Source organism: Lontra canadensis, unplaced genomic scaffold (genome assembly GCF_010015895.1).
Source record: "Lontra canadensis isolate GAN:19392208 unplaced genomic scaffold, GSC_riverotter_1.0 scaffold6, whole genome shotgun sequence".
NCBI lineage: Eukaryota > Metazoa > Chordata > Mammalia > Carnivora > Mustelidae > Lontra > Lontra canadensis.
The window spans coordinates 12,767,013-12,792,976 of NW_022631000.1; the positions used below are offsets into that span (position 1 = coordinate 12,767,013).

The 25,964-nt window shown below is 43.0% G+C and overlaps 1 protein-coding gene across 1 annotated transcript in view; it reads right to left on the reverse strand.

Annotated features, from left to right (window-relative positions):
* The window catches only part of CCDC80 (coiled-coil domain containing 80), a 32,630-nt gene extending 13,233 nt beyond the window's left edge, over window positions 1–19,397 (reverse strand). Inside the window, exons 1-3 of the mRNA XM_032852208.1 lie at window positions 18,604–19,397; window positions 16,264–18,170; window positions 8,627–8,783 (exon numbers count right to left, since the gene is read on the reverse strand). Of these exons, the coding sequence (XP_032708099.1) occupies window positions 8,627–8,783; window positions 16,264–18,159 (2,053 nt within the window). The 5' untranslated portion in view covers window positions 18,160–18,170; window positions 18,604–19,397. The remainder of the gene's footprint in view (window positions 1–8,626; window positions 8,784–16,263; window positions 18,171–18,603) is intronic.
* Between the last annotated feature and the right edge of the window lie 6,567 nt (window positions 19,398–25,964).

Genomic DNA, 25,964 nt, shown 5'->3' on the forward strand with positions numbered 1-25,964 from the left:
AATAGATCTATTAGTGAAAAGACTCTACCAGTTACTATCCACATTACTACCCAATGAGTAATATCATAGTAGAAACAACCACAGCTTTGCAGATACAGAGCTTATAGAGCTTGAGTACCATAGACCATTACTCTTCTATGGATAAAAAGGGAATGATTACAAGTTAACTATTACTTTGATTTATTTGATGAAGATCACTAAGAATATACCAACAAGGAACTTGATTTCCCCCAAAGAAGATCAAAACACAAAGAAAAAGAATCAATTTTCCTCCCTGAGATTGGGACAGTTCTTTATGAAGGGGGTTCAAAGGCATGGGAGCTGATAGCTTATATGAGGACCAAGCACTGTCTGCAAAATGAAAAATGACATGCTTCATGCATATAAACTATTTTTAAATGCACATTTTTACTGCCATTAATTACAAAGTGATGAAAAAGAATTGCCAGATTCATGTTTTTTTTTTTTTTTAATATGTCTCATTGGGCAAAAGAACAAAAAAACAAGTTGCTGAAGAAAATGCATAGTGGATGTTATTCTTGGTTAAAAGGAAATAAAACAAAAGAAAACACATCTGCACAGGAATAGACACCAGAGAATGTCCAGAAGGACAACTGGCTGGTAATGATGGCTGTCTCTAGGAAATGGAAAAGGTGAGGTGGAAACATTCTCTGTTTATTCCACACATGGCTATAGTAGTTAAAATTTAACAAGGAACATAGTTTAAACTTAACAATAATAATAAGGTAAATCATTAAAAACTGATTTCAAAAATGTTTTTAACAACTGATTATTCTAAAACTTGACAAACCAAGTTTTATCTAGAACCTAGGGATCACCATTTTTAACTCCCAACATACAGTCATTTTTGCTTTTGTTCATTCAACAAAATATTTGTTGTCAGTGCCCTGAGCTAAGTCTATGCTGGGCCCTGGATTCAGATATAAGTAACTTGGTTGGAGTTCAAGTTCCTAATTAGAATAAAAATTAGATCATTATATCTACCTAAAAGAGGAAGCTACAAAAATCACTGAATGGATAACGAGATGGAAGTTGGAGGTTGTAGCAGATTTCAAAGATGGCTCCTATTCACCACCCCTCTCCATATTTAGACTCTTGGCTCAGTAACTGCAGCTCCTCATTAAGGTGAATGAGTTAAACTGTCCTGCCTCCTGATTCTCAGGTCATCTATACAACTTGTTTTGGCCAATGCTAGCTGATGTCAGCACGCATGACCCAGAGAATAGAACTGGGCCTGTACATTTGGGATTGCTCTTGCCTCTACCATGGCCATGAGAACCAACGCGCACACTAGCCTTCTGAAGGATAAGGTACACCAACTTACCCTGGCCTCAGCCCAGAGAGGGCCACTCCGATCAGCCAACAGCAGTTGGCCTGTACAGTGATCAAGTCCAACTAAAATCAGCAGGACTGCAAGTACATGGACCAGTCTCCCTGAGGCCCACCAAGCCCCGCCCAGATGAGCAGAACCTTACAGATGTGTGACTCAATATTTAATAATTACATGCCACTGAAGTATGCAGGTCTTCATTACAAAACCTTATTGTGGCAATAGAGAAGTGGTGCAAATGTTATCTGGCACAATCCAGTCACATTATTGGGGAAAAAATAATATTGGGAACATATGAAACAGGAACTGAAGCAGACCCTGTGGTTTGCAGTCCAGATCCCACCTTCAGAAGCAAGGTCACTGTGGAGAGAGCTGACTCCCTCTCTGGAAATCACTCTCCTTAGAAAAGAGCTGCCTTTGCCCCAAGTCACACTCTGACTAGGGGGCAGCCCACATTCAGATCTGAAAGATGTCCCCCTTGCCTCGAAGAGGACCACTCCAAAGAGTCAACGGCAGTACAATTAAAATTTCCTCTCTGTTCTCTTGTATCCCTCACCTCTCATAAGCATCATTCCTGAAAATATGCCCCATTCACCCTGTGCATGTAAATCTCAGAGTCTCAAGTCTTTTTACCAGAGGATAAACCTATCACAGAGCCCATGAGGGGAGCAACTTGCTCAAGTTCACATCACTAGTTAGTAACAAAGTGAAGGTTAAGCCTCAGGTAATATGACCTCACTCTTCTCCAGCGTTCCCTCTAGTTGACCAAAATATGTCCCACTCAAGGATAGATTGGACCTACAACCAAAATTTAAGCTAAACTTTGCTCTAACTGAGATATAGCAAGAAACCAATTTCACGGTCTGGTTTTTCTTTTCAACTGAAATATTTTCTGAAACCGTTTTGATGCGACATCAAACATAAAACACTTTACATTTCCAGACTACAGAATATCTAACATCCCAAATGAATGTTTGTGTCAAGGAAGAGCATCTGCGCCCCCCCCACCCCCACAAAACAATGAAAGCACTGATCAACGGTGGCTGCAAGGATGAGCGCAACTCTCTGCCAGAGCTCCCCTCTGGCCCAGTTCTGAGCAAGGTACAGGCGAAGCCAACTCCCAGCTCCAGCTGCCTCCCCTGCCCCACGTCTCTGTTATGCTCTGCATTCATTCTCAGTCAGGGCTGAGATGGAACTGGGTGAGCACAAGGCTCTCTTCGGGCTGGAAATGCAGCATAAATCTGCCAGCTTCTTGTTATATTTATCCAAGTTTTGCCAAAGCTCTCCAGTCCTCATTCACAGGGCTTAGAAGCAAACATTCTTTAGGACACATCCTATAAACAGTCCACATGGTCTTGATCCCACTAAACGGATTCCCAGATCCAGATCCATTTGGTGGGATTTGTCTATCCCAAACAGATTGTCCCTGACCCAAGGTGACTGAGGAGGGACAGAAGGGAGCGTGAACTCTGTTACATGCTGGTGGGGACCTGTCCTGCAAGGGGGGCATTAGCCTGGCTTTCCATCCTTGAAGGACCTCAATTCCAAAAGTCAGTGGCCAATTTCAGGTAGTGGTAGATTCCTTCACATCTTTGTTCTTCCATGTCTGACTACAGACAGTAATGACCCCACAGAAAAATTCAGCTCCAGCCACAACTTATTAATCACCAAATGTGTACCAGGCATTACGTTCGAAGCTTCCATCCATGATGGCTTCTCCTCTGTTGGTATTCATGGTATATCTCCTCCTCCCTCCTGTCCTACCCGAGTTTAGGCATTCGACCAATGTCCCTGGACAGCATCCACCTCTCTGCTGCTTCAGGAGTTTATCTCCTCCAGCAGTTTTTCAAAGCATGATCCACTGTCTACTTTCATCACAATCACCTGGGGCACCAGTTAACATTACAATCCTTGGATCCAGACCAATTGGATCCGAGTGGCTAGTGGTGAGGCCCAGGAATCTGCATTTCTTTTAAAGATTTATTTATTAATTTATTTGAGAGAGAGCATGAGCAGGAGGGGCAGTGGGAAAGGGAAAGAAAACCTCAAGCAGACTTTTACGCTGAGCCTGGAGCCTGACTCAGAGCTCGATCTCACGAAACTGAGATCATGACCCCAGTGGACAACGAGAGTCGGACACTGTGTCACCCAGGCATCCCAGGAATCTGCATTTTAACACGTATTCTGGGTGATTATTATGCAGTCTAAGGACAGAAAACAAGGACAGGATAAAATCCAAATCCTAGACTTAGCAACCAAGGCCATTTCTGCTAGACTCAGCTGATCTTAGCTAGCTGATCTCTTAACTCTTCCAAATATTATGCTCCAGCCTCTGTTTTTGGTTTCTAGAAATATGCCTTCTCTTTCTGGAATGCTATTCCTATCCTTGTCCACATGGGAACTAATTACCTGTCGACTTGTCTCTACCTCATCTGTGCACTCACAACACTTTGTTACACGTTTCTGCAATCATGCCTATCACCTTGCATCGCAATCAGTGATTATGCATCTGCTTTCCCACTAGATATGAGCAATTTATCAATAGGGACTGACTTTGACCACCTTCTAAATCCTGTAGCCTGGCACACATAAACACTAGGTACAAATTTGATAATCATGAAATCTCTCCCCTAAGAAGGATGTCACATTAAAAAAAAAAAAAGTAGTGAAGGGTAGAATAAAGAAGTTGAGCAATTCTGAGTCTCTGTAGAGAACCCACCATCAAACCCTTGCACTTCCTTAATCTTGTGAGCCTGTAACTCAGCCAGTCTAAGTGTAATAGGAGAAAACTCACCATATAGATTTATTTTCTAAATTTGGGTTTTCATGTATGAGGTCTCATAATGGAATTAATCATATTTTTAATTTTCTATATATTATGATCTTTCAACATCTTAAAAACCCTTTCTGACTGGGGAGAGACTGCTCCTCCCAAGGCTAGAAAATTCTTAGAGACAACAACAACAAAAATAATAAACAAAAATAAAAAATTTCTTCTGCCATTGGAAGAGCTTAACCCTCCATCACATTCTTCAAGCACTTGTTTCATATGGTTGACTTATCAAGTGCTTTTCGCCCCTTGATCATTAGGGCTTGATCTTGACACTGATACACTTGAGAGGCAGGAAGGCAGTGAAATGGGATGACTGAACAAGGTGGGAGCACGCTCGCCAGCTTCCAAGGCACACAGTGATTGATAATCAGAGACTGAATAAACAGAGAGGGACACCCAGCCAGGATCTGGAAATCTGATCACTCACACAGCCTGGCCTCCCAGCACAAGATGGCAGAGTCTAGAGAAGGCAACTGAAAGGAAGAGTTGGGGCAAAAGGTCAAATTTTCAGGTGCTTCCCAGGGAAAGTGACATTTCTGCATTGTTATGGAGTCAGTGAGGCTTGTTCATAAGAAACAATTCTCTTCAACAGAATCAGAGACAGAAAGAGAATATTTAGGCTGAGATAGAGTCTGTTGTTCTCACCTACAAAAGGTATTTTAGAAATTCACCCATGACTTCCTTACTCATATAACTATGGAATCACTTTCTATCCTGTTGTTACATTCCAGCCCCATCCCCATCAACTTTCCACCCCCTTTTTCATCAAATACCCTCAAACTCTTCCTCTTTCACAGGAAGTTTTCAAAGAACTTCCTTTGTCCATAAAAATGTCCTATATGTTCTAGCCCTTAAAAGCTGGTGATTGGATATCAGTGTCAAATATTTTTTTATCCCTGTATCTTTCTAAGAGAGGAACACACTTCCTGTGTTTTCCCCATATTTCTCTTTCCATTCTGCAGTAAAGTGCTTTTATTATTAATTTTTAAAATTTATTTGAGAGAGAGGGAGCATGAGAGAGACAGTGAGAGCATCAGCAAAGCTGAGAGGCAGAGGGGGAAGGAGAAGGAGAAGCAGACTCCCTGCTGATGCCAGGCTCAATCCCAGGACCCTGGGATCATGACCGGAGCTGAAGGCAGATGCTTAACTGACTAAACCATGCAGGTACTCCAGCAAAGTGCCTTTAGCCAGCTACTTCTTTCTCTCTGGCACTCTTTGTCTATAATCCATCCTCTTCATATGTACACCAATTTTTCTGTCCAATTGATATTTTAAGTACCAATAACAACTGAGAATGCTTTTGTATGTTGTATCTTTCTAAACTCTCCTGTATAATATTATTTTGAATGGCAAAACCACAGGGGCTTAATCTGCGTTGTAATTTGCTCAGGCATGAGTGACATTCATTAGGCTAATGATTGAAATCTTAAGGTAAATTTCCAGGTATTTGTAGGTCCATCACCTATAGTCCAAATACATTTAGCAAAATGGACCAGCTGGTGAGTACAGCCCACAGTGTAGTTGGATGTGGGTCTCTCTTTTTAGGGCCCAGTAAAAGTCTGGAAGGGTAGAGAATCCTTGATTTATTTTTAAAGAAAGTAAGGCCATCTGATAGATTTCCAGCTGAAAATTGGTCAAGGCTAGAGTTTGGTTCACTGAGTCCATGGTGCATGCCAATTCCTGTTTTCCCATGGCTGGCTCCCAGTCTTGGCTGAAAATTCTACATCCTTTCCCATAAGGAGGGTAAGCTGGGACATAACACAAATAGAGAAAGGCCTTCCAGGAATTAAATGAGGATCAAAAATGAAGTCCCCCCCCCCCCAACGATGTCCAACCTAACATTCAGTGAGAGGCAAACACCCAATGCACAACACCTGACTTCCAATAGGGCAGGAAAAAACCCCTCAGTGCCTCTACAGCCCATATTCAATCCAGATGTCTAAAAAACAGCAGGATTAATGCTAAAAATTTGCCAAGGCAGCACCAGATGCTTTTAACAGTTGGGACCACATAGAGGCTGAAGTAGAACATATAATGATTTTTCCAAACTTCTCTGAAATGAGGAATGAGGATTCTTTGTGTAGGGTTGGTGGGCAACACAGTTGACACTGGGAACACCTGGCAGGGGAGGTCTTTCATCACCAGCCAGCACCAGTTTCTGCACTGAACTGAATTCCTCTTTCCTCTCTAGACATCTGGACTGTAATTAAGCTCACTGGCTCTTGCTACTATTTGAAAAATCCAGAAGTAAATGGCTGAATCTCAGTTAAACATGAAATAGGTGGCTTTGCAGTCTTAATCTTCTGGGCTTTGGTTTTGTTACCAGGAATCATAAGGCACCTTGTGACCTGGAAGGTCAGTTGTGAGGGTTCCCTGTCAACATTCTGTCATTAACAGAAAACAGGTCCAAGTTCTTTTTAATTATAGGTGCTCTAGTCCCTGTGACAGCTCACTGATCTCCAGATCATATAATAGTATTTATTATATGACAGATACTTATAGGCGCTATCTTACTAAATCCTCACCGTAGCCTGTGAAATAGATTTCATTATTTTCTAGGGTGAGGTTTAGGGACCAACTTGCCCAAAGTCACACAACAGATAAGTTAGGACTGTGGATTTGAACTGGTCTGACTCTAGAACTTCTTTTGTGTCTTCTGTTTTTATGATTATTGTTGTGGTGGTTAAGGGCTTTGTTGTTGTACTCCCTCCCAAACACAGATGCAGCATAGGGATTGATGTCCACAAACCCATCACCTATCCACAGTGTTTTATGGTGGGACATTGGAAAGGATGGTATTTATTTTCCTTTGGAGCTAACTCAGGGAAAGGTGAGCTAATAAAAATAGAGAAAGTATAACTGAAACTTCATATTTGAATAAGTTCTAGAGACCTGTATACAATACTGTGCCTATAGTTACCAATACTGTATTGTACACTTAAAAATTAGTTAAGAAGATAGGGCTCAGAGCACGTGGGTGGCTCAGTTGGTTAGGCATCCTACTCTTGATTTTAGCTCAGGTCATGATCTCAGAGTTGTGAGATCAAACTCAGTGTCTGGTTTTGTGCTGGGCATGGAGCCTGCTTAGGGTTCTCTCTGTCCCTCTCCCTCTGCCTCTCCACATTTCTGTCTCTCTCCCTCTTTAAAAAAAAAAATTGGGGATCACATGTTTTAACTGCAAACTTATCTTTTTTTTCTTTTCTTTTCTTTCCTCTTCTTTTCTTCTCTCTCTCTCTCTCTCTCTTTTTCTTAATAGGCTCCACACCCAGTGCGGAGCCAAACAGGAGGCCTGAACTCATGACCCTGAGAACAAGACCTGATCTGGGACCAAGACACTTAACCATCTGAGCCATCCAAGTGCCTCTTTACCACAATTTTTTAACATATGAATTAGAAGCTAGACAATATCCAAACCAAATTGGCATTATATGACATAATTTTGACTGCTATGTGTTCTATTACATCAAGATCACATGACAGAAAAATCTGTGAGATAATGTGTTATATGTATTGAAGTTAAATGTTAACTAATGGGGAAAATATGTTTTATATTCTTTCTGAGTAAATGTATTTTATGAAAAATATGCAGGATCTGCAAATGTGAAATATGAAGGACTTCTGTTGTAGTTAAAATTAAAAAAATTAAAAAGTAGAGAATGCATGAAGGGAAAAAGGGTTTTTTGTTTTTTTTTTTTTAACATAAAACCCCAGAGATGTAATAATTATAGAAGAAACTGGGTGGATCAGATCTGGGGCTTCTGACTCTGCGACCAAACCACTCAGTAAATCTTGCAACATTCCCATGAGACCTGCAAGGAGTTAGGCAGCTGCCCAGCGCTGAGCTGTATGCCTCATGGGCCTCACACGCACCATTAATATGAAAAATTGTGAAAACTCTACAGTTAGCCAAATTCTTCGGCTCTCCAAAAGGACTTGGGTGCAGTTCAGTCCATATTTTCAGTGACTTTTCATTTAGCTGAACAGCCTTCCTCTGCCCTCCCCAGGCTTGCTAGACTAGAGTCAAGGGCTTCCAGAGGTCTCGCAGGTCCCCATCTGTGAGTGAGTCACCTGCAGCGTGAAAGCAGCAGGAAGATCAGATGGTATCATTCACAGGCTAGATGATTCCGGAGCCAGAGGAGACTGTCTACATACCTTTCTGGCTCTCCCACCACTGTATTTCTTCTCTCATTTTTCTCTGCCTTATTGACTTTGAACCCACAGAATGCTTGCATATTTTTTTCATTGTAACGTGCCAAAAACTTACACCAGAACCATCCGGAATAGTTACGTAAATAGGCTGGTAAACTGACCTTTGTCACCACAGGAAAGAGCCTTCTGAATAACTGAGTGACCCTCTTAATGCCCCACTGACCTCTTCCATAAAGTTTGTCACACCTTAGGTATGAGAAAAACAATAATGCAATTAAAATGTTGAAGAGAACCTAGCTGGAAGTGGTCGATTTTCATGGTACTGTTGTTGACAGGGCCAAAGATGGTGATCACGGAGATTTTCCTGGTGGCCATCTTACAGAAACTTTCCAGATACTCATCTCGCTGCTGCACGTACATGTTGTTCTCAGCCTTCGGAGCCGTGATCAGCTAGAGATGGGAGGAGGCAAGCAAATAGTAATTCACAGTGATAGTTGTATACAGAGGCAAAGTCCAAAGGGATAGTTTAAAATAGAGGGCCGGTAGTGACTGACACTAAAGTCAACTAGAGTGTTCTATTGGACAGTTACCGTAATTAGGGCCAAAACAACCCATTTGGAAAGCCCCTCCCCCCTATTTAAAATGGCTCCAGATACCTCAGAGTTTTCTGTTCTCACCAGTTGTCTTTAGTACTAGTCTTCATGTGTCCTAGCTTTCTCATTTGTGAACTCTGCACAGGAATACTTATTTTGCAAGGCTGTTACATGAATACTGGACATGCAATCATTGTTAGCAACTGCTATCCCCCTTCCTTCCTTTTGAGCTTTATTATCCTAATGGACGCTCTCGTGAATTCAGTGGTTATCACTCTTTTGTTTCATGTCCCACAGGGTTGAGAGAGCTTCATACTCTTTGTAACTTCAAATCCATACATAGATTCTGTTTCATTCTTAATCATACTTTAATAGGCAATCTTGCAGAAAGTTTTTAGGATGGCCTTTTGGCCTATGATTTGTCACACAGAATATATTCATTGTCACACTGGGCCTGTACAGGGTTTGTGGCAGACCTCTTTGACACTGGAGAACCCCCCGACAGGGTGGATTTTGCTCTTTCGGTTCTATAATTCAGGCTTGGCATTTTTCAACAAGCTCCTGTGTGTCTTTGAAGCTCACTGCCAACCCCTGGCTTCTGGGGAAAAAGAGGAAAAGACAGAGCAAAAGAAAGAGAGGTGATAGTCACCAGAGCCATCTGGGAAGTCAGATTTTATAATTTTGGATAAAAGGAGGATACCTTTCATTTTTAGGGCTCCTGTTGAATGCTCTAAGAATGTCTCGATGTTTCCATCTAACTGGATATAAAAGCTTTTCTACTTCCTTGATTCTTTTTGTAGGCTTTTCCCAAGCCTTCTCCAATTTTACCAGGTTTTCCATGAGCAGAGACCAGAACTATGTGCCACACCCCACGAGTGGGTGGGCATGGTGCTGTTCACCCTGGAGGTGGAAGGACGTGGAATTTCATTCTGATGATGAGCAGGTCTTTGTTGAGCTCTCTGACCCTAAAGAGCTCCTTAGACTGTTGTCTGCACGACCCTTTGCGAACACATAATTTGGCTTAGAGCCCAGCCTCTATACCCTTTTTCAAACCTGACAATATTCAAATTTGTCAGCCCCTTTTCTATTTACCCATCTAACCTTATAAAAGATTCCTGAAGTTTGGGGCTATTAGCTTGGCATTTTTCAGAAGGCAATTTGCCATGTTGTTAATCCCTTCCAAACACTTAATCAAAACGGTTAATAAATCTGCTCCCAGCTTGAAACTGCTGTTTATCCTTCTCTGTCAGAGATGTGTTTATTGGTGCCTGCAGGCTTTCTCTTTTAAAAATTCCCTGAGCTAGACAAAATACTATTCCCTCATGGAAATCAAAATGTGTTCGATAACTTTTGAGCGGGACATTAACAAAGATTTTTCTGGGATGTAGCTTCCCCCCCCCCTTCAGGTTGTTATTTATATTTATTTAAGTGGTCATGATTTTGTGTATTTTTGATTTTGTGTTTATATGCCTGTTCAGGTGGACAGGGTGGGTAGACTATGCTTATTTTAGAAATGTAATTCCCCAAGAGGAAAAATAATATTTTCCCAAATTTATTCATTGATTCATACTTAGCCTTAAAAAAGATTTAGGGTGGCTATAAAAGGGTTCGGTGATGGTATTTTTGCTTTGTTAGTTTTCAATTGGTTTTATGACATTTGAACGTATTTCTTCAGGTTTTAATGGTGGCCCATACCTTGGAGCTTTATTTTCAGTTGGTATATTTAAGGTTTTTTTCCAGGCCATTCTTTGCTCACAAACACACTACTTTGAAATAAATGAATGTTCAAGTGAAAACACAAAATAGCCAGGAACAAAGGTAAGCTTTACTGGTAATGACTTTGGATTCCCTTTTCTAAATGAAGGATGTGCCCGTATTTAGAATGTACTTAGAGGAGTCTCTAGAGCACAGCTGTCCACATGCTAGATGACTGATAATTACCTGCTTTTGTAACTTCAAATCCATACATAGATTCCATTTCATTCTTATCATACTTGGCTGTGGACCTTTACAGCCCATGGACACAATGATAGGACAGGATTTCAAGAGCCCTCACAGCTCCCTCTGGTCTGTTTCTCCCTCCTATGAATAACTGGGACTTCAGACAACATAGAATCATTCAGAAGCTCATCCTCCCCGGCCTGGCAGCTTCTCTCATTACCTCTGAACACAGTAGCCCTGGGCCACTGGATACCCAGCGGGAATCAACATAAATAAATAAAGAACCCTGATGTTTATTTTCACCTCAGGACCTGTGCCCAGGGATGCCTTAACCTACCCCTGAGGTGACATTTATTTTGCATGACTCACTTCCTCCCTCCTGCAACCTGGCCCCAGGCTCTCTCTTGCTAACCTTTCCTCCTATTCCTCCCTTATATGACCTCTTCACCCTGTAGTAGACTGGTCTCTGTTATGAAATGAAAGGAATCTGGGCAGAGTGGCACAGAGAAAGGGTGAATGTAGTTAAAGTGGGAGGGACTGCATTTATTCTTAGTTCAACACTGGCTATCTCAACAAGGCCACTTAACTTTCTGAACCTTGACTTTTGCATCTTTATAATGGAACAACTTCCCTGACAATGGGAGTGAGAATCAAGGGGAAAAAAATTTTATGTGTGTGTGTGTGTGTGTGTGTGTGTGTGTGTGTGTGTAGGCTGTGTGCACATAAGCACCATATGGGTATGTTGCCTCTGAAGAGCTGACTCTCATTCCTTCCTCTGTCTTGGCCCCTATTACCCTTTCCACCCAAAAAGCTCTCCCCTCCCCTCCACCTTAACTACAGGTAATAAGTCTTCAAATGCAGCATCTTCCTTAACATCTTTCCTAGCCCTCAATGGTCACATTCTCCTTTCAATTATTGTTCGAATGTTGGCCCATGTTCTTTAGTTTCCATAGATCACTCCAGCCAGAGGTGAGGAGGAGTGTCCCCCTGCTTAAGAATGTCTAGATGACCCCTGAGAACCAGCTGCTAAAGACCCTTTTCCCCCTTGCATTTAATCTGCTGCTCGAGCTAGCATCGGGGACAGTAGTAGAGGCTGATCATATGAACATATTTCAGCCACTCTTTCCCTGTGTGCTGACATCTCCTTCCCGTTTGCTGTTAAGCTTGACATTGCTTCAAATGGTGTTTAAAATGGTAACCATGTCCAATTCTCTCTTCCTAAAAAGAGCATCTTAGAACTTCTCAATAAACATTATTGTCTGACACTTGGCCTCTTTCCAGTTTGGTGGTGATAAATCAGGGCATGTAACATGGGTTCAGAATTGTGTTGTGGTTCTATTTTATGTTTCTCTTCCAACTGGTGTGTTGGCACAAGGAGCCTCAGAATATAATGAAGCCAGTTTGCGTAAGTGAAGGGAACAAACAAGAATGAGAAGATGCTAAAGGGAAGATATTTTAAGTCTCAGCTTATTTTAAGCACTGTGTTAAGCTCAAAACACTAGATTTTTACAAGTTTCTGAAAAGTAACATTCAAGCTAGTAGTATGCTTTAGTAAAGCAGAGCTTTATAAACTTTTCTAAAATTAAACCAAATAAGTAGATTGTTGTTTCAATATCCAAATTTCTGAGGTAGTGTTAAAAGTAAGAACCTACTTGAATTATAGGAGATTGTCTCTAGAGTGCTTAACTTGATCTTAAGTCTATGTAATTCCACAGTGTGAGGCCTCTTGCTAGGTGACAAGTAGGTACACCTCAGGGCACAAAATGATGGCTTTTCAGCTCTATACCACATAGTCCAATGTTTTAATGATAAACAGTGTTTCTATATTCTTACTGTTGTCAACTCTAAACTGACACCAACCAGTCTGAGGGGTTAGGTTAACTGGGAGTCAATCTATTATTCTCGATTGACCCCCAGGCAAGCCAGAGGGCTCAGGTGCAGAGAACCAGCTGGGCAATAAGGTTGGAAACTCTACACTGTTGCTTAGCACAAAATATTGACAATTGTTAGACCTTACCATTTACCTGAGTAATTTAAGGTTAAAAGTGAATTTTAAAACATGTGAATTGATTAACTGAGAGGATGATTTCTCAGTTTCTCTTTCAGTTTATGGCATATGTCCACTGAAGGCTCACACTCATAGGATGCAGAATGATGGGAGTGGCTGGAGTATGAATTTTAAAAATCAAAGGGACTTGAGTTCTAATTCTGACATGGCCATGTATTAGCTACGCATCTTAGGAAATTTCTCAAACTCTCTAAGCTTCTTTCTTGACTATACAGTGGAGTTAATGAGTCCTTCCTCATGGGGTTGTTATGACAGTTAAACCACACAGCTTTGGCAAAGCACCTTGCAAGATGTGCTCTTGAAGGACTGACCTCTGGCCTCAGAATAGGACACCTGGTTCTACCTGCAGCTCCTTGGAAGGTCTCTCAGATGCTGTTCACCATGGTGACCATTGTTTCTCTAAAAAAATGGGTTAGGGAGGAACTACATGATGTTTTCACATCCAAAGAATGAAATAAATACATGTAAAGCCCTAGAGCTTTATGATACATTGTAGCTGTTTACCGAGAAATGGAAAAAGGAGCTAAAAGTCCGGTGTGACTTCTTAGAATGTAACCTCGCTTCAGTTTGCTCACACTGGGTTTGGTTGTGACCAGTTGGAGGTGTATCTCGTCAGACCTCCTTTTATAGCTCAGAGGCTGAGAAGCCTCAATGAATATTAATTGAATCCCTGCACTTCCTGAATAATATCAGCATGTATAATAGGAAAAATAAGTGGAAAAAAGATAAATGGCACCAACCAGCTCTTTTACCCAGAAACCCAAGTCTCCCCTCTGCCTGGTGAAACAGATTCCTTTTCTCTCCATCTTTTGATATTATATCACATTTATTTCATCTTGTCTTTTCTAATTAGTGCCTATTTTAGATATTAGCTCTTCTAAAAACACATTTCTGGTATGATCATCAACTGGGCACACGTGGGATGGTGAGATGGAACTTCCTCCTGTTGGTACTTTCTTCCTAATAACAAACCTGGTTCTCTCACCAGCCCCAAAGAGCAACGCTGCCATGAGCCACCCCAGTTGGTTTCTGGTTTGCCTCACATGACATCAGCAGAGGCTGTCATTTGAATTTCATTTGCTAGGAATTTATGATCAGGGATACTGTTTAAAGCAGAAAATACCCAACTGGGCTTTCAAATCCCTGACTAAGGGAGTAGAACGAAAGGGGAGGAATGAAAGGCATGACTAATATCAGGGATAGAGTATGAAAACCTCTTTCTTTGGACTCACAAACCAGGAGCAATGGAAGTATTTGCCAGACGGGTGCACAATTACAATCCCGACATTTTACCCATGATTATTTTCCCCCTGCAAAAAACCTTCCCATGAGGAGAACTTTGCCTGCCCTGTTGGCTAAACAACCAGGGTTGGGTGATGTGCTCTAGCAGGCTGGACAAAGTCCTGGGTCCTTGGGAGGAGCACACTGTGCAGACTTGCCCACACCTCAGAAAAAGCAGTTGGCTCCCTTATGTTCTGTAACAGACATTTAAGTCCCAGGTAGAATTCTCCTCTGAAATGAATGACTCTTTTGGCTCTGACTAAAATATTCTCCTTTAGATTTATGTACTCTGAAAATAACCAAGTAGCTGTTAAACTACTCTAGCAGACAGCCTCTCCTCTGCTAATTTGTATACTTTAAGGCTCTGGTTAAAAATGAGTGAAATATATAAAAAATGCATAACAACACACACACATAGACACACACAAACCTGTAGAATCAATGAAAACTTACATTTTGTTCTAATGCATAGATGCACCATTGTGAAACAGCTGAGAGAATTTGGGGACATGCCCCACCCACGATAAACACCACTAGGAACTCTGCTCTGAGTAACATTTCAAATGCATATTTAAACTTTTTGAAACCACTAAAGATAAATGGACATCAGAGCCTCTCTGCTCAGATCAGTAATCCAAATTTAGACCAGATTGAAAAAATTAAAAGCCCCAGGATGCCTTGAGAGAAAAGTGCCTATCTCTTGGCGGGGGCGGTGGTGGTGGTGGTAATAATGCAGGGTGCAGTCACCCTGTGCCTTTAGTAGGACAAATGCTGTCCTCAGTGGCATGAAGTGTCTCCTTCCCACCCACATACCGGAAAAAAAATCTTTCTTGACTCACAGTGCCTGACATTAATTTACTGATCCTTTTCTCTGAAGTGATTGTGCTGTACCTTCTCCTCCTTGACAGCCTAGAGTAAAATGACAACATTTTAGAAATCTTGGAAGGGCCCCAAAAGAGGGCACAAGGAGACATGGAGAGGGAAAGAAGCCATTCTTATATGGCTGATGAGAACTGCCCTTACATTTAGGATGGGATTTATTTCTGTCCAAAGGCTTCCTTTGGCTTGACTAGATTCTTTAGTTATACTTTGGATGGAGGCTAGTAATGGCCAAAAGAGAGAGCTCCTGAGATGAATCTATGACTTGCTCTGTATCAGTGGCTTCAGAAACATAGGCAAAGTGGGAGCAAGGTTTGTTTGTCTCCTTTCACACATACACACACACGCATGCACACACACACACACAGAGGGACTCTTTTGACAGAGGCTCGGGAGAAATTGAAATCTGTCCCTAGCACTTTGGAAATTGGAACAATTAACCCACTTCCCCATGCTGTCTTTTTGGCCTCTTACTGGAAGTTGGGCAGTAATGGGGGAGTCAGTCATTAAGGAAAGAAGATTTCAACCCCCTGGTTTTAAAGCATTGGTGAGGGTCACGCCAACAAGGACACTTCCCCATGCCCAGTCATATCCACTCCCCACCCAGGCTGCCTTCCTTTCCTCTTTCAGGCTTCCACTCTGATATAGACCTAATTAGGAGAAAAAGGAGAAATTTTACCATTTCCCCATACACATAGTTCTAGTTCCTAAGCTCATGAAGAGATATGTCCTTTTCCTAAGTCATGACAAGAGTCAAAGCATGCCATTTTAGGAACTCCTTTGATCTTCTTTTATTCTTTGAACTCGGTAAAAGGGAGCTCTACCCAGAACTATCTGTTGGAAGGAGCTAAGGATGGGGGATGGATACTGACAGGTTTCGAAGAAACTGAGCAGATGTGCTTCCCTGGGTTTATGTCTAAGAGCTCCCGGCCATTGAGTCTGGACCTTAGGGTCACAAACCTGTGTGGAGTGAGGTTCATAGAGCACTAAACCAAAAGAAGCACCTGGCCTGGCTCCCCTTCTGGACAAACCTCCTGATCTCCCTTACATGGCACGGAATCAGCCACAGTCTGCCATCCAGCAACATGATTTTAAGAAAAATTGCAAAGCAAACTTTAGCATGCCCTGCCTCAGCCCACAGAACAACGCTAGGGAGAAGATTACTTACAAGCAGCCTTCGTTTGCCTTCAAAGGACCCCAGCAGATCGGTCACAGACTTCCTGGGACTCTGAGCAAAGTGTTTGGTGGTGGGTTTCAGGTAGCCCTCCTGCTCTGCTTTACCTGCTTTTTTCTTCTTGCTCTTCTCTTTCTCCTGCCTGCTCTTTTTCTCAGCCTTCTCCTTCTTCACCTGCTTTTCACTCTTGAGTAACTTGTCTGCTTTCTCATTTTTCACCTTTTTTTTCTTCTCCTTCTCAGGTTTCTCAAGCTTTTCATGCTTTTTCGATTCCTTTGCTTTTTTGGGGGGAACATTCCCCACCTGCAACTCCTCCTCCAGCTGAGAGGCAGTAGGCCTGCTGAGGTCATACTTACTCTCATACTCATTGCTAAGAATTTTGTCCTGGGCTTTCTTTTTTGGAGGTTTCCCCTTGGCTGGCTTGTGAGGACCTGGCACCACATTTGGGTCTTGGTGGCCATGCTCCCGTCTGTCTGTGCGGTTGTCCCGGAAACGTCCGGGGCCTGCCCTTGTGCTGTGCTCTGAGACGGTGGTGGGAGGGGCAGCCGTGAAGCTCTCGAAGCTGGTGGCCTTGCTGGGCCTCCTGGTGGCCTGCAGCCTCTCCCTGTGCTGATCCTTCCTGGGCTGAGGGTAGAGATTTTCTGAGGCCACCGGCTCCCTGGCAGGGGCCACCTCCACCGTCGCCGGGGGCCTGTGGGCATCTGAGGAGGGGTGCACCCTGGGAGTCCAGGGCCTCTGGGTGGTGGGAAAGGCCGTGGTGGTGGTCAGTCTTGCAGCTGCAGTTACCACCCGAGAGGTGGCCCGGGTCACTGTTGGGACTGCAGCAGGAGGCAGGGTGGTGGCCCTTGGGGTTGGAGGAGGTGGGGGAGGGGCGGCCGTGGTAGTGGCCGGTTTTCTCTGCACCTTCACCCGAGTGTCTCTGGTTGGTGGGACTTGGGCTCTCCTCTGGTCCTCCTTTCTCTTCTCACTGCTCACCACCTGCTTTCCTGCCCCTCCGCCATTGTTCCCCTCCTCCACCACCTGGCCCTCGACCCCAGAGGCCTTGCATTTTTGGACAAAACCCTTCTGCCTGATTTTCTCAATCCTGCGGATGGGGCTTTGGTCGATGATCTCATACAGGGCCTCCAGCCTGACGGGATAAGGGTAGCGCTCCTCAACCTGCAGCGTCTTCTTCAATAGCACCATGCCGAACTTCCCCTTCTCCAGCTTCAGGAAGCTCATCAGCTTTGGGATGAGGCTGGGGTCCAGGGGCTGCTCCAGGACGCGGCCCTCACTGGTGATCCTCCGCACTTTGCCTCCTTCCTCGCCTGCCTGGTGGAACAGCACGATCTGCTGGATGTGCCTTTCCGCCAGCTCACAGTACACGTCGTCCTTCAGGAGGCTCATCATGAGGCGGTAGTAGCCCTCTGAGGAGTGAGGGGCCGAGATGACCCACACCCTATTCTTCCCCGCAAAGCTGGCGAGGATGTTAGGAGAACTGGACCCAGAGGGGAAACGCAACAGTCTTGAGCGAGCGGAGGACCCCTCATCTCGGATCATGTCACGGGGAGAGCTCGGGGCTACTGGTCTCTGCTTAGGTCTCCCTGGGGCCCCAGTGATGCGCTGGGGGGCCAGCGGCGCTGTTGTCGCGGGAGCTACTCTCAACACCGGCACACTCCTCCTTCTTTGGAGAGGCGGAAGGTTTGGTTCTTCTAGAGTGGTTCTCTCAATTCCCTGAGACCTCCCTGTGTGCCTCAGAAGCCGAGCTGGCCTTCTGTTGGCTGGGGAAACCAGAGGTGTTTTCCGCCCTCCGGGGCTCCCCCTATTCATGGCATGGAGGTGGGGTTCTGATCCACACACCAGCCACATTGCCAACAGCATGGTAAAACTGAGTCCCATTCTCCATGTCATTGTGCAATCCACTTTGAAAGGCAGCAGGGTCAAAAGACAGAAAGGGACAGGGGGAGTGGGGGAAAAAAAGAAGAAGAAGAAGAAGAAGAAAATCATTTAATTGCAAACAGAACTGGGCATTTTCTCTTTCTCTATCTTGGCCAAGGGGTGGGGGAAGGGGTGGTGAGAGAAGCAGCAAGGAGGTCAGGGAATGGAAAAAAGGATGAGATCCTGTTGCTTTTAAACCCCTGTAATTTGTTAGTGCTTAACAGAGACAGTTACATTAAGTAGGAAACCCAGCTCCGCTCCCCATTCAGCATGCTTGCCCTGTTTCCACCGGGCTCTCTGATGCTCCAGAGAAAAGGCACACTGAGCATATTAATTGTGACAACATTCCTATTTCATTTCTTCAAAGGAGCAACAAAGAAACAAACACACCAAAGACAGAAAGGATTACACACTTACATTGTGGCTCATGGAGATGGAATGCAGAGGGTTTAAAAGGCAATCTGAAGTGTGGTCCCAGGACAGTTTCCTAGATGAAATACTTTTCCTCCCAAGCCTCTTTCTCCTTCGCCCGGCTGAGCAATACAAAGGGGGGTGTGCTGCAGCTCCAGCTCCCAAAGGCGCCACGGACCCACAGCCTGTCCTGACCTGAGGGCCGAGCTGCTTTCTTCTTTCCTCTGGCTGTCTTTTCACCTTCTTGACAAGTAGGATGAGGGGAAAGGAGCTGTCCTTGTGAGTCTTCGCCTCTCCATTTGTAGTTTCTGCTCGCGTGCGTGTGTCTGTGTGTGGCAGTCCCCTGTGCCGACAACACACGGCGCCCCTGAAAGTGAAGTCCCAGCTATTCCTGAATCTTGCTCTTTCTCTCTTTAGAGTTCCAGGATCCTTCTTATCACCCTTTCCCCCACAGTCTGGCTGAGTCCCTTTGTTTCCGAGCGTGAAAGCTCTGGGATTAATATGTTTTCCAGGCTGAGGCAAAACACAGGAATGTGATGTTGAAAAAGGACTTTCTTCTTTTCCTGCCCTTCTCCCCTCCTTTATTTCTCCCCACTTTTTTTTCTCCTCTTTTCTTTCTCCTTCTTTTTCTTCTTCCTCTTGCCAGGACCCAGTCCCAGAAATGCCAGGACAACCTCAGTTTTGATCCAAACCAAACTCAAACAACAGCAGCCGCTGGAAATCAAGGAAACTTCACTAAGAATTTAACAGATCAGCAAAACACCACCTCCTTCCCACTTCGGCACATTGAGAGTGGCCTCGGTGGGGAAGGGAGGGCTGTTCTTTGGGGTGGGGGGAAGTTTTGAAACACTACACATCATCATAAATCTCTTTAGAATAGGATGGCTGAGGACTTAACCCCTTCCATACCAAGGAACCAGGATACTTTCCCTTCCTGTCTGGACTCACATTGCACACTGAGAAGGGAAAATTCTCAGATTTCTGTATCTGGCTGCTTGGTTTTCTAAAGGCAGATACTCATTTGGGTCAGTGTGTTTGGCTGTACGTCCACGGACGGTATATATATTTATAGTTCTGTGCATATATTTTTATCTCTTTCTCTGTGTTTTATGTGTTCAGTTTGTGGTTGGAAAAGCCTATGGAAAACATGACTGGGTTGTTTTTATTTTATGCTAATTGGGGATCATATTACTGAGTTCTTGTTCGTAGTTTTCTCCTTGGCATGGAAGGAAGCTGGGAAAAGGTCAGAGATGGCAGGCGATGGCTGCTGTTCCCCCGAGACTGTAGTTGGTCATTACATCTGGGGAAGAGAATTACAATCTCCAGCCCTGGGCTCTGTCTAGAGACAGTAAGCTAGAAGTTTCCTCAGAGGACATGGATGTATGAGGGAGTATGGGGAAACAATGCAGGATTGTGCTCTCCAGAGATTGCAGGAGTCTGGAGTGTTTTAGGCAATCCTTGGAAGTCACCAGATCAGGTTCCAAAGGAGAGATTGAGGCAACTCTGTGTATCCACCTCCTGGATCTGCCATGGGCATCAGCTTTTGGTGGTGACAGTAGGTGACTCAGGATATACAGATATTTCTTCCAGTGTCTGAAGAGCATCATTCAGTCAGTATTAATTGTTACAGACAATGGTGAGCCAGGATTTTCAGAAGGCTCCTTCGAGCTAGGCCATGACAGTGGCTACCCTCACCTGGTTCCTAATTGCTACCCATTGACCAGCCCCATCTCTGACTGGTCACATTTACCTTTCCTTCACATAAGATCCCAGCACGGAATTAAAAGCCTTTAGGGGGTTGAGTGTAGGCTTTTCAACCCACAGCTTGGAGACCAAGGAGTGCCAAGAAGAAGGGCACTCCTATGGAGTTCTTTCTGACGCTTGTGAGTATAGTAACAAAGGTGGACTTCAGACAGAGAACTTCTGTCTGCTAGAGTTGGAGAAGACATCCCCTCTCATGGGATTCACCTGCTCAGTTGATCAAATAAATGCCTTTGGCTAAGTTGGACAGTCCTAGATGTTATTTCCCTTCTCACATCATAGTGTGTTCCGTACTATCCTTTACTGAGCCTACTTCTTTCCTCCCCTTTTCTTTTTGTCTTTTCCCCAGTAGTAACACTACCACTTGTTGAGCATTTTCCCATGCATCTCTGGGCTTGGTGTTTTCATATATTTCTTTCTCTATCCTTCACAGCATCTTTACGAGATAGGTGGAATGATACCCATTTTATAGATGAATATATTGAAGCTTAGTAAGTTTAAATAAATTGCCTACCATCACACAAATCATAAGCTCTGAAATTTGAGCCCAGGTTTAAAACTACCTAGAAAGCATTATGCTATCCCGTCCCCTTCTTTCATTTTCTTCCCATGCTTTCTCTTTTTTCTCTTCTTTCAACTCCTTTTTTGTGTTTCTAGTATTCATAGAGAAGTATTATTTGTTTGTTCAACAGGAGCACTTATAATTTTAGAGTCCCACTTTCTGGAATAATTGTATAAGAGTACTTTTTCCCTTTCTTAAGAGGTCCTTAAAGTCTTTTATCCTTTTCCTTAAATATCCCATGGCTTCCACCAACTTGCTGACCATGTGCACAACATTTGTCACCTGTGCACTGGTAGAGTTGAAAACAGTCAGTTTTGCCATGGCAATTTGACCCAGAGGGGAAGCCAGCCCAACCTTGAGCTGTTTGTGTCTTCCTGGAGCCCTCAGACTTTCTTCCCTTCTGTGAGCCTCACTAGATGGCGCGCTAAACACATAGGCGGGAGAGAGCGGACTGCACGACTTCCAGGTCTCCTCAGCATTCCCCATTCCCTGCTCAGACAGACTAGCAAAGTGGGGTTTCTCTGCCTGTTCAGAATTTTTCCAACCTCAATGCCTAAAGCCTTCCCTGAAACCTCAGAAGTCCATAAAGCACTTACTTAATAAGAGCAATTAAGAAGCATGAGTTTGTCAGAAAATCCTATAAATCATTATCATGGTTTGTAAAAATTCTCAATTTCTAGTCCAAGATTTACGAGTTCTGTATTTAAAAATATCCCTCTTAGATCTTTCCATTTTTTTTCCCTTGTAACTTAAAAAGGAGACATTAACCCATTAGCGGAGAAGAGAGATTTGGAAGAGATGGATGTCGAGTCAGAGAAAGGTAAAAGGAGTAACATTTGAAAGTAGAATTTAGAAATGCTAGCTTGGGAATTCACTGTGTTGAAACTGTCTGACACTGGCTGCACAGTGATTTGGAGGAAGGAAAGGAAATGAATGCACAAAACAGAATGACAGGCATTAGAGACACAGGGATGGGAGTAGCCATTTGATGGAAGTTGGAGTAAATGGAAGGAGGCATCCAGAAGGAGGTGTGCTAACTGGTCAGACCCACATGACCCAAGGCTTCAGCAACTTGGGACTAAACCTCCGGGAAAAAAACAGAGCCATTTTATCACACCTTTGTGGCAGAGATGCGGAATTATACATTGAAGATTGCTATGTACTTTTCCTTTTCATTTGCAGACCTTAATCAAAGATTCAATGTTAAGGATGAAGACCACATTATGTCCTTCAGCATGAAAAAGAATTCTACTCTTTCTCACTGTTCACGGGGCAGAACAATGACAGAAATAAACAACAGGGACCAGAGGAAAGCCAGCGGTGTGCTAATTCAGGAGGCTGCCAGCCCAGAGAGGCTCTGAGAAAGAGTAATCCCCAAAAAGAAACACTCTGAAATTGTTCCTGGAATGTTAACAGGGTCACATGTTTAATCCAAAATTGATAAATGTGTGTATTTAAAAAGATAAATAAAAATAAGAAATATTTGACTGGATAATGGCCCAAACTCTTGGGGAACAGTTATAAATATTCTTTTTTTATTTGTTTATTTTTAATTACTTTAGAATTTGCTGGGGAGGAGGGCATAAAGACACTTTTTGTCCCCCAAGTGGAAGCTTACTTAGTTAAGAGGACGTTGAACTCTTAATTAGAACAAATTGAAAGATGTTGTCCTAGCAGAGATTAAAGAACTATGTAAATAACCTAATGGCTCATTTTAAATCTTTAATGTTAAAGATTTGAAATTTAGATCTATATTGATTGCCATTCCATCTGTGCAAGAGGTTAAATTTGTGGGCTTATCAGTTTGCTGCATGGGGGTTAGTTCTAGGTTGGCAAGGGATAGACAGTACTGTGTTCAAAGTCTTAGCCATTGGCCATTCAATGCATGCAAAAGATTCCTATCAATCAGGTTTAAAGAGGCAAATTCTAATTATGTTGCTCTGCATACCTGTGGGTATAGCCAAAAAGAGACCAATGGTCCATTTTTTTCTCCCCTCTTTCAGCCATTCTCTCAAATGTTTGCCAAGAGTGCAGACTTTGTATCAGGAATGATATAGAACCAGGAAGTCTCTTCCCCTTAGAAGTTCACAGACCACTGGAGAAGCCAAACAATTGTCAATTATATTTCCACAGCCAACTTTCTCATGTAAAAAATCAGTGCTGACGATGGCTGCAGCCAATATGCATGGAGTCCACTCCTGTTGGAGACTCTGCTCCTTTTATCCCTGGAGCAGGCTTTTCCCCAGAAAGAGGCTTCCCATGGCAGCTACTGCATGGCACTGGAAAATCCTGTTTGGTATGTTTCATTGGCCCTAGAATCCACTAACGTCTACAAGAGTCCAAGATAATCTGGGTGGCAGGAGGTGTTTGATTACCTGACAGTCCTTCATCCTCATTTTCCCAGTCCCCATCTTGGTTCTGTCTGCTGCACTTTCTTTGCTGGAATTGCCCCATCTTTCACTTGTCGTTTCTCTGCATTGAGCCTGCCCTCTGGGTTTTGATCACATTGCTAGTATACTACCTTACATAGACAGGGGTTAACCAACAAGATGGCAATTCATTCACTCAACAGGTATTTATTCAGTGCCAGACATCGCTCTAGTCACAAGGGATATAGCAACGAACAAGCACTCCCTGACCTCATGGAAACTATATTCCCGTGGTAGGAAACAGACAATAAGAATATAAAAAAATAAATACATCTGTACCCAGATAAGTGCTTGGAAGAGATTGTTTTTAAAGAGAAGAGAGTAAAAAGTGATGGAGGGAGGATGGCCATTTTAGGCAGATGTCAAGGATAATGGTCTTAAGTGAAGCTGGGAGAGCTAGACACCCAAGTATTGGGGGAGGGGAAGAACATTCTACACGGAGGGAATAGCAGGTACAAGGCACTGAAGCAGACTCTGTTATACAAGTGTGTCATGGAAGAGCAACATTTGAAGGATTTTAAACAAGGAGGTGGTCAGAACTGATACATAATTTGAAACAATCACTATGGGTACTATGGGTACTACATGGTGAATGGACAATGGCAGCAGGAAAACCAGTTAGAAAGACATTGCACTAGAGCAAGCGAACCGTGTGGTAGCTTATATTAGGTTGCTAGCAGGAGTATGGGTGTGGAAATGCCATCCTCTTTGGTATATACTTTAAAGACAGAGAAGATACTAATAGTTCGGGAAACAGACAAATGTCTTGCTTGAAAATTGTGTTAGACACTGTGGTACAGAGGTCAAGCTGGCATTTGGTACATGAGTCTGGAGTCAGGGAGGACTGAGGCCAGAATTATAAATCTGGGAGGCTGTTTCATGCATGAGGCTGGAAGAAACCACTTAAGGAGTACATATGGAGAGGAAGAGTCCCGTGGCCTGAAACACGATATTTAAAAGATGAGAAGAGGAGTCCAGGTTGTGGAGGAGGAGAAGCTGATGTGGTAGGAGCTGTTTTCCACTGCTCCACAGCTTGAATCACATATTGCCTCTGACCCTTTCTCTACAGGTCCAACCACATGTGCCCACATTCAGCTCATTTCTCAATGTCCATGCTCTGTACCGTCTCTTCCACAGTGTTTTCTGAGAAGTCCCCACACAAACCATTCTCCTTTTTCTGAGAAGGTATTCTGCAGAACATCACTCTTCTAATTGTTTTGTACTTCAAATACTGGCTCTTGACCTTCCAAGCACATCTTTAAGCTTTTGAAAACATGCAGTAACCCTACACTTATTTTGCATTCTTAGCACCCTGCATGCAGTTATGGTACAAAAATGGGACATTTGTACTGATCTAATATGGTTAAAAGGAGAGACAGCAAAGTTTCAGAAAACAACCCAACTATGAGTAGGAAAGAACAGAAGAAAAGAATCTACACTGCTAATGAACCGAACAATCACTTTATCTCCATTTATTGAATAATAATAGTAGTAACAGAGCACATGGCACTGTAAGTCATCAAAATGAAACCTGATGCTTGCCCTGAATTATGGAATTGTGAAATTGAAGCAAAACATTTGTGTCAAGTAATGTAAATCCTCGTTTTATTCATTCCTTCAATCCCATGGTAGATGGAGCACATTTTGTGTGTTGAGCCTTATTCTGGTGTCAGAAATATGGCAACAGACAAAAGTCTCTGCCCTCATGAGACTCACATTCTCTCAATGAGAGATAAGCACTATAGAGAAAAACAACGTAGGGAAAATTAATAGCAAATGAAGGAAAAAAGGTACTATTTAAGATGGAGTGATCAGATATTACCAAGTGCCAGCCTTACCAGAGTAGCGGTATGCTATGTGTAAAGGAATCTTAGCATATCCTCCACTTTGTCACTTCTTCAGCCGCTGAAGTTGGAGTTGGGTTTTAGTCATAGCCTGAAGTCTCTAGAAGACAAGTCAACTGAATAAAGTAGATGACAAAATTGTATATTTCTGGCTGTGGTCAAAATAATAGATGACTATAAAGACATAAGTTTTCTGGGGACCTGGGTGGCTCAGTCGGTTAAGCATCTGCTTTCAGCTCAAGTCATGATCTCTAGGTCCTCAGACTGAGTCCCACAGCAGGCTCCCTGCTCAGTGGAGAGTCTGCTTCTCCTCCCTCTGTGTTCTCCCTCTTGTTCTCTCTCAAGTAAATACATAAATAAGCTTTCTGTATTGTTCATTAACTGGCTTTGGAAGAAATATAAAAAAGGAATTTCAAAAATTCTTGGGCACCCGACATAGAATAAGTACTTCTTATGTGTTTCAGTGAATGGATAATTGAAATATCACTATATACAGTTTCCCAAGATGTTTGATTTGATGTCGATGATATGAATTTGGATTCTACTGTTTTCTAAAAAGTCACATTAGTTTGTAATCACACCCCAGAAATCTCTGTTTAAAAACTATATTGTTATAACTTAAATATTTTTAACCAAAGTCTGTTGCAAGAATTCCGGAATAAAGATCAAATACAATGTGGTCTTTAAAGTGAGCTTAAAAATTCAAAGCAAAATTCATTCTGAATATGTTAACAGGTAACATTCCAAAGCTTTAAATGTTATTTTTATTTA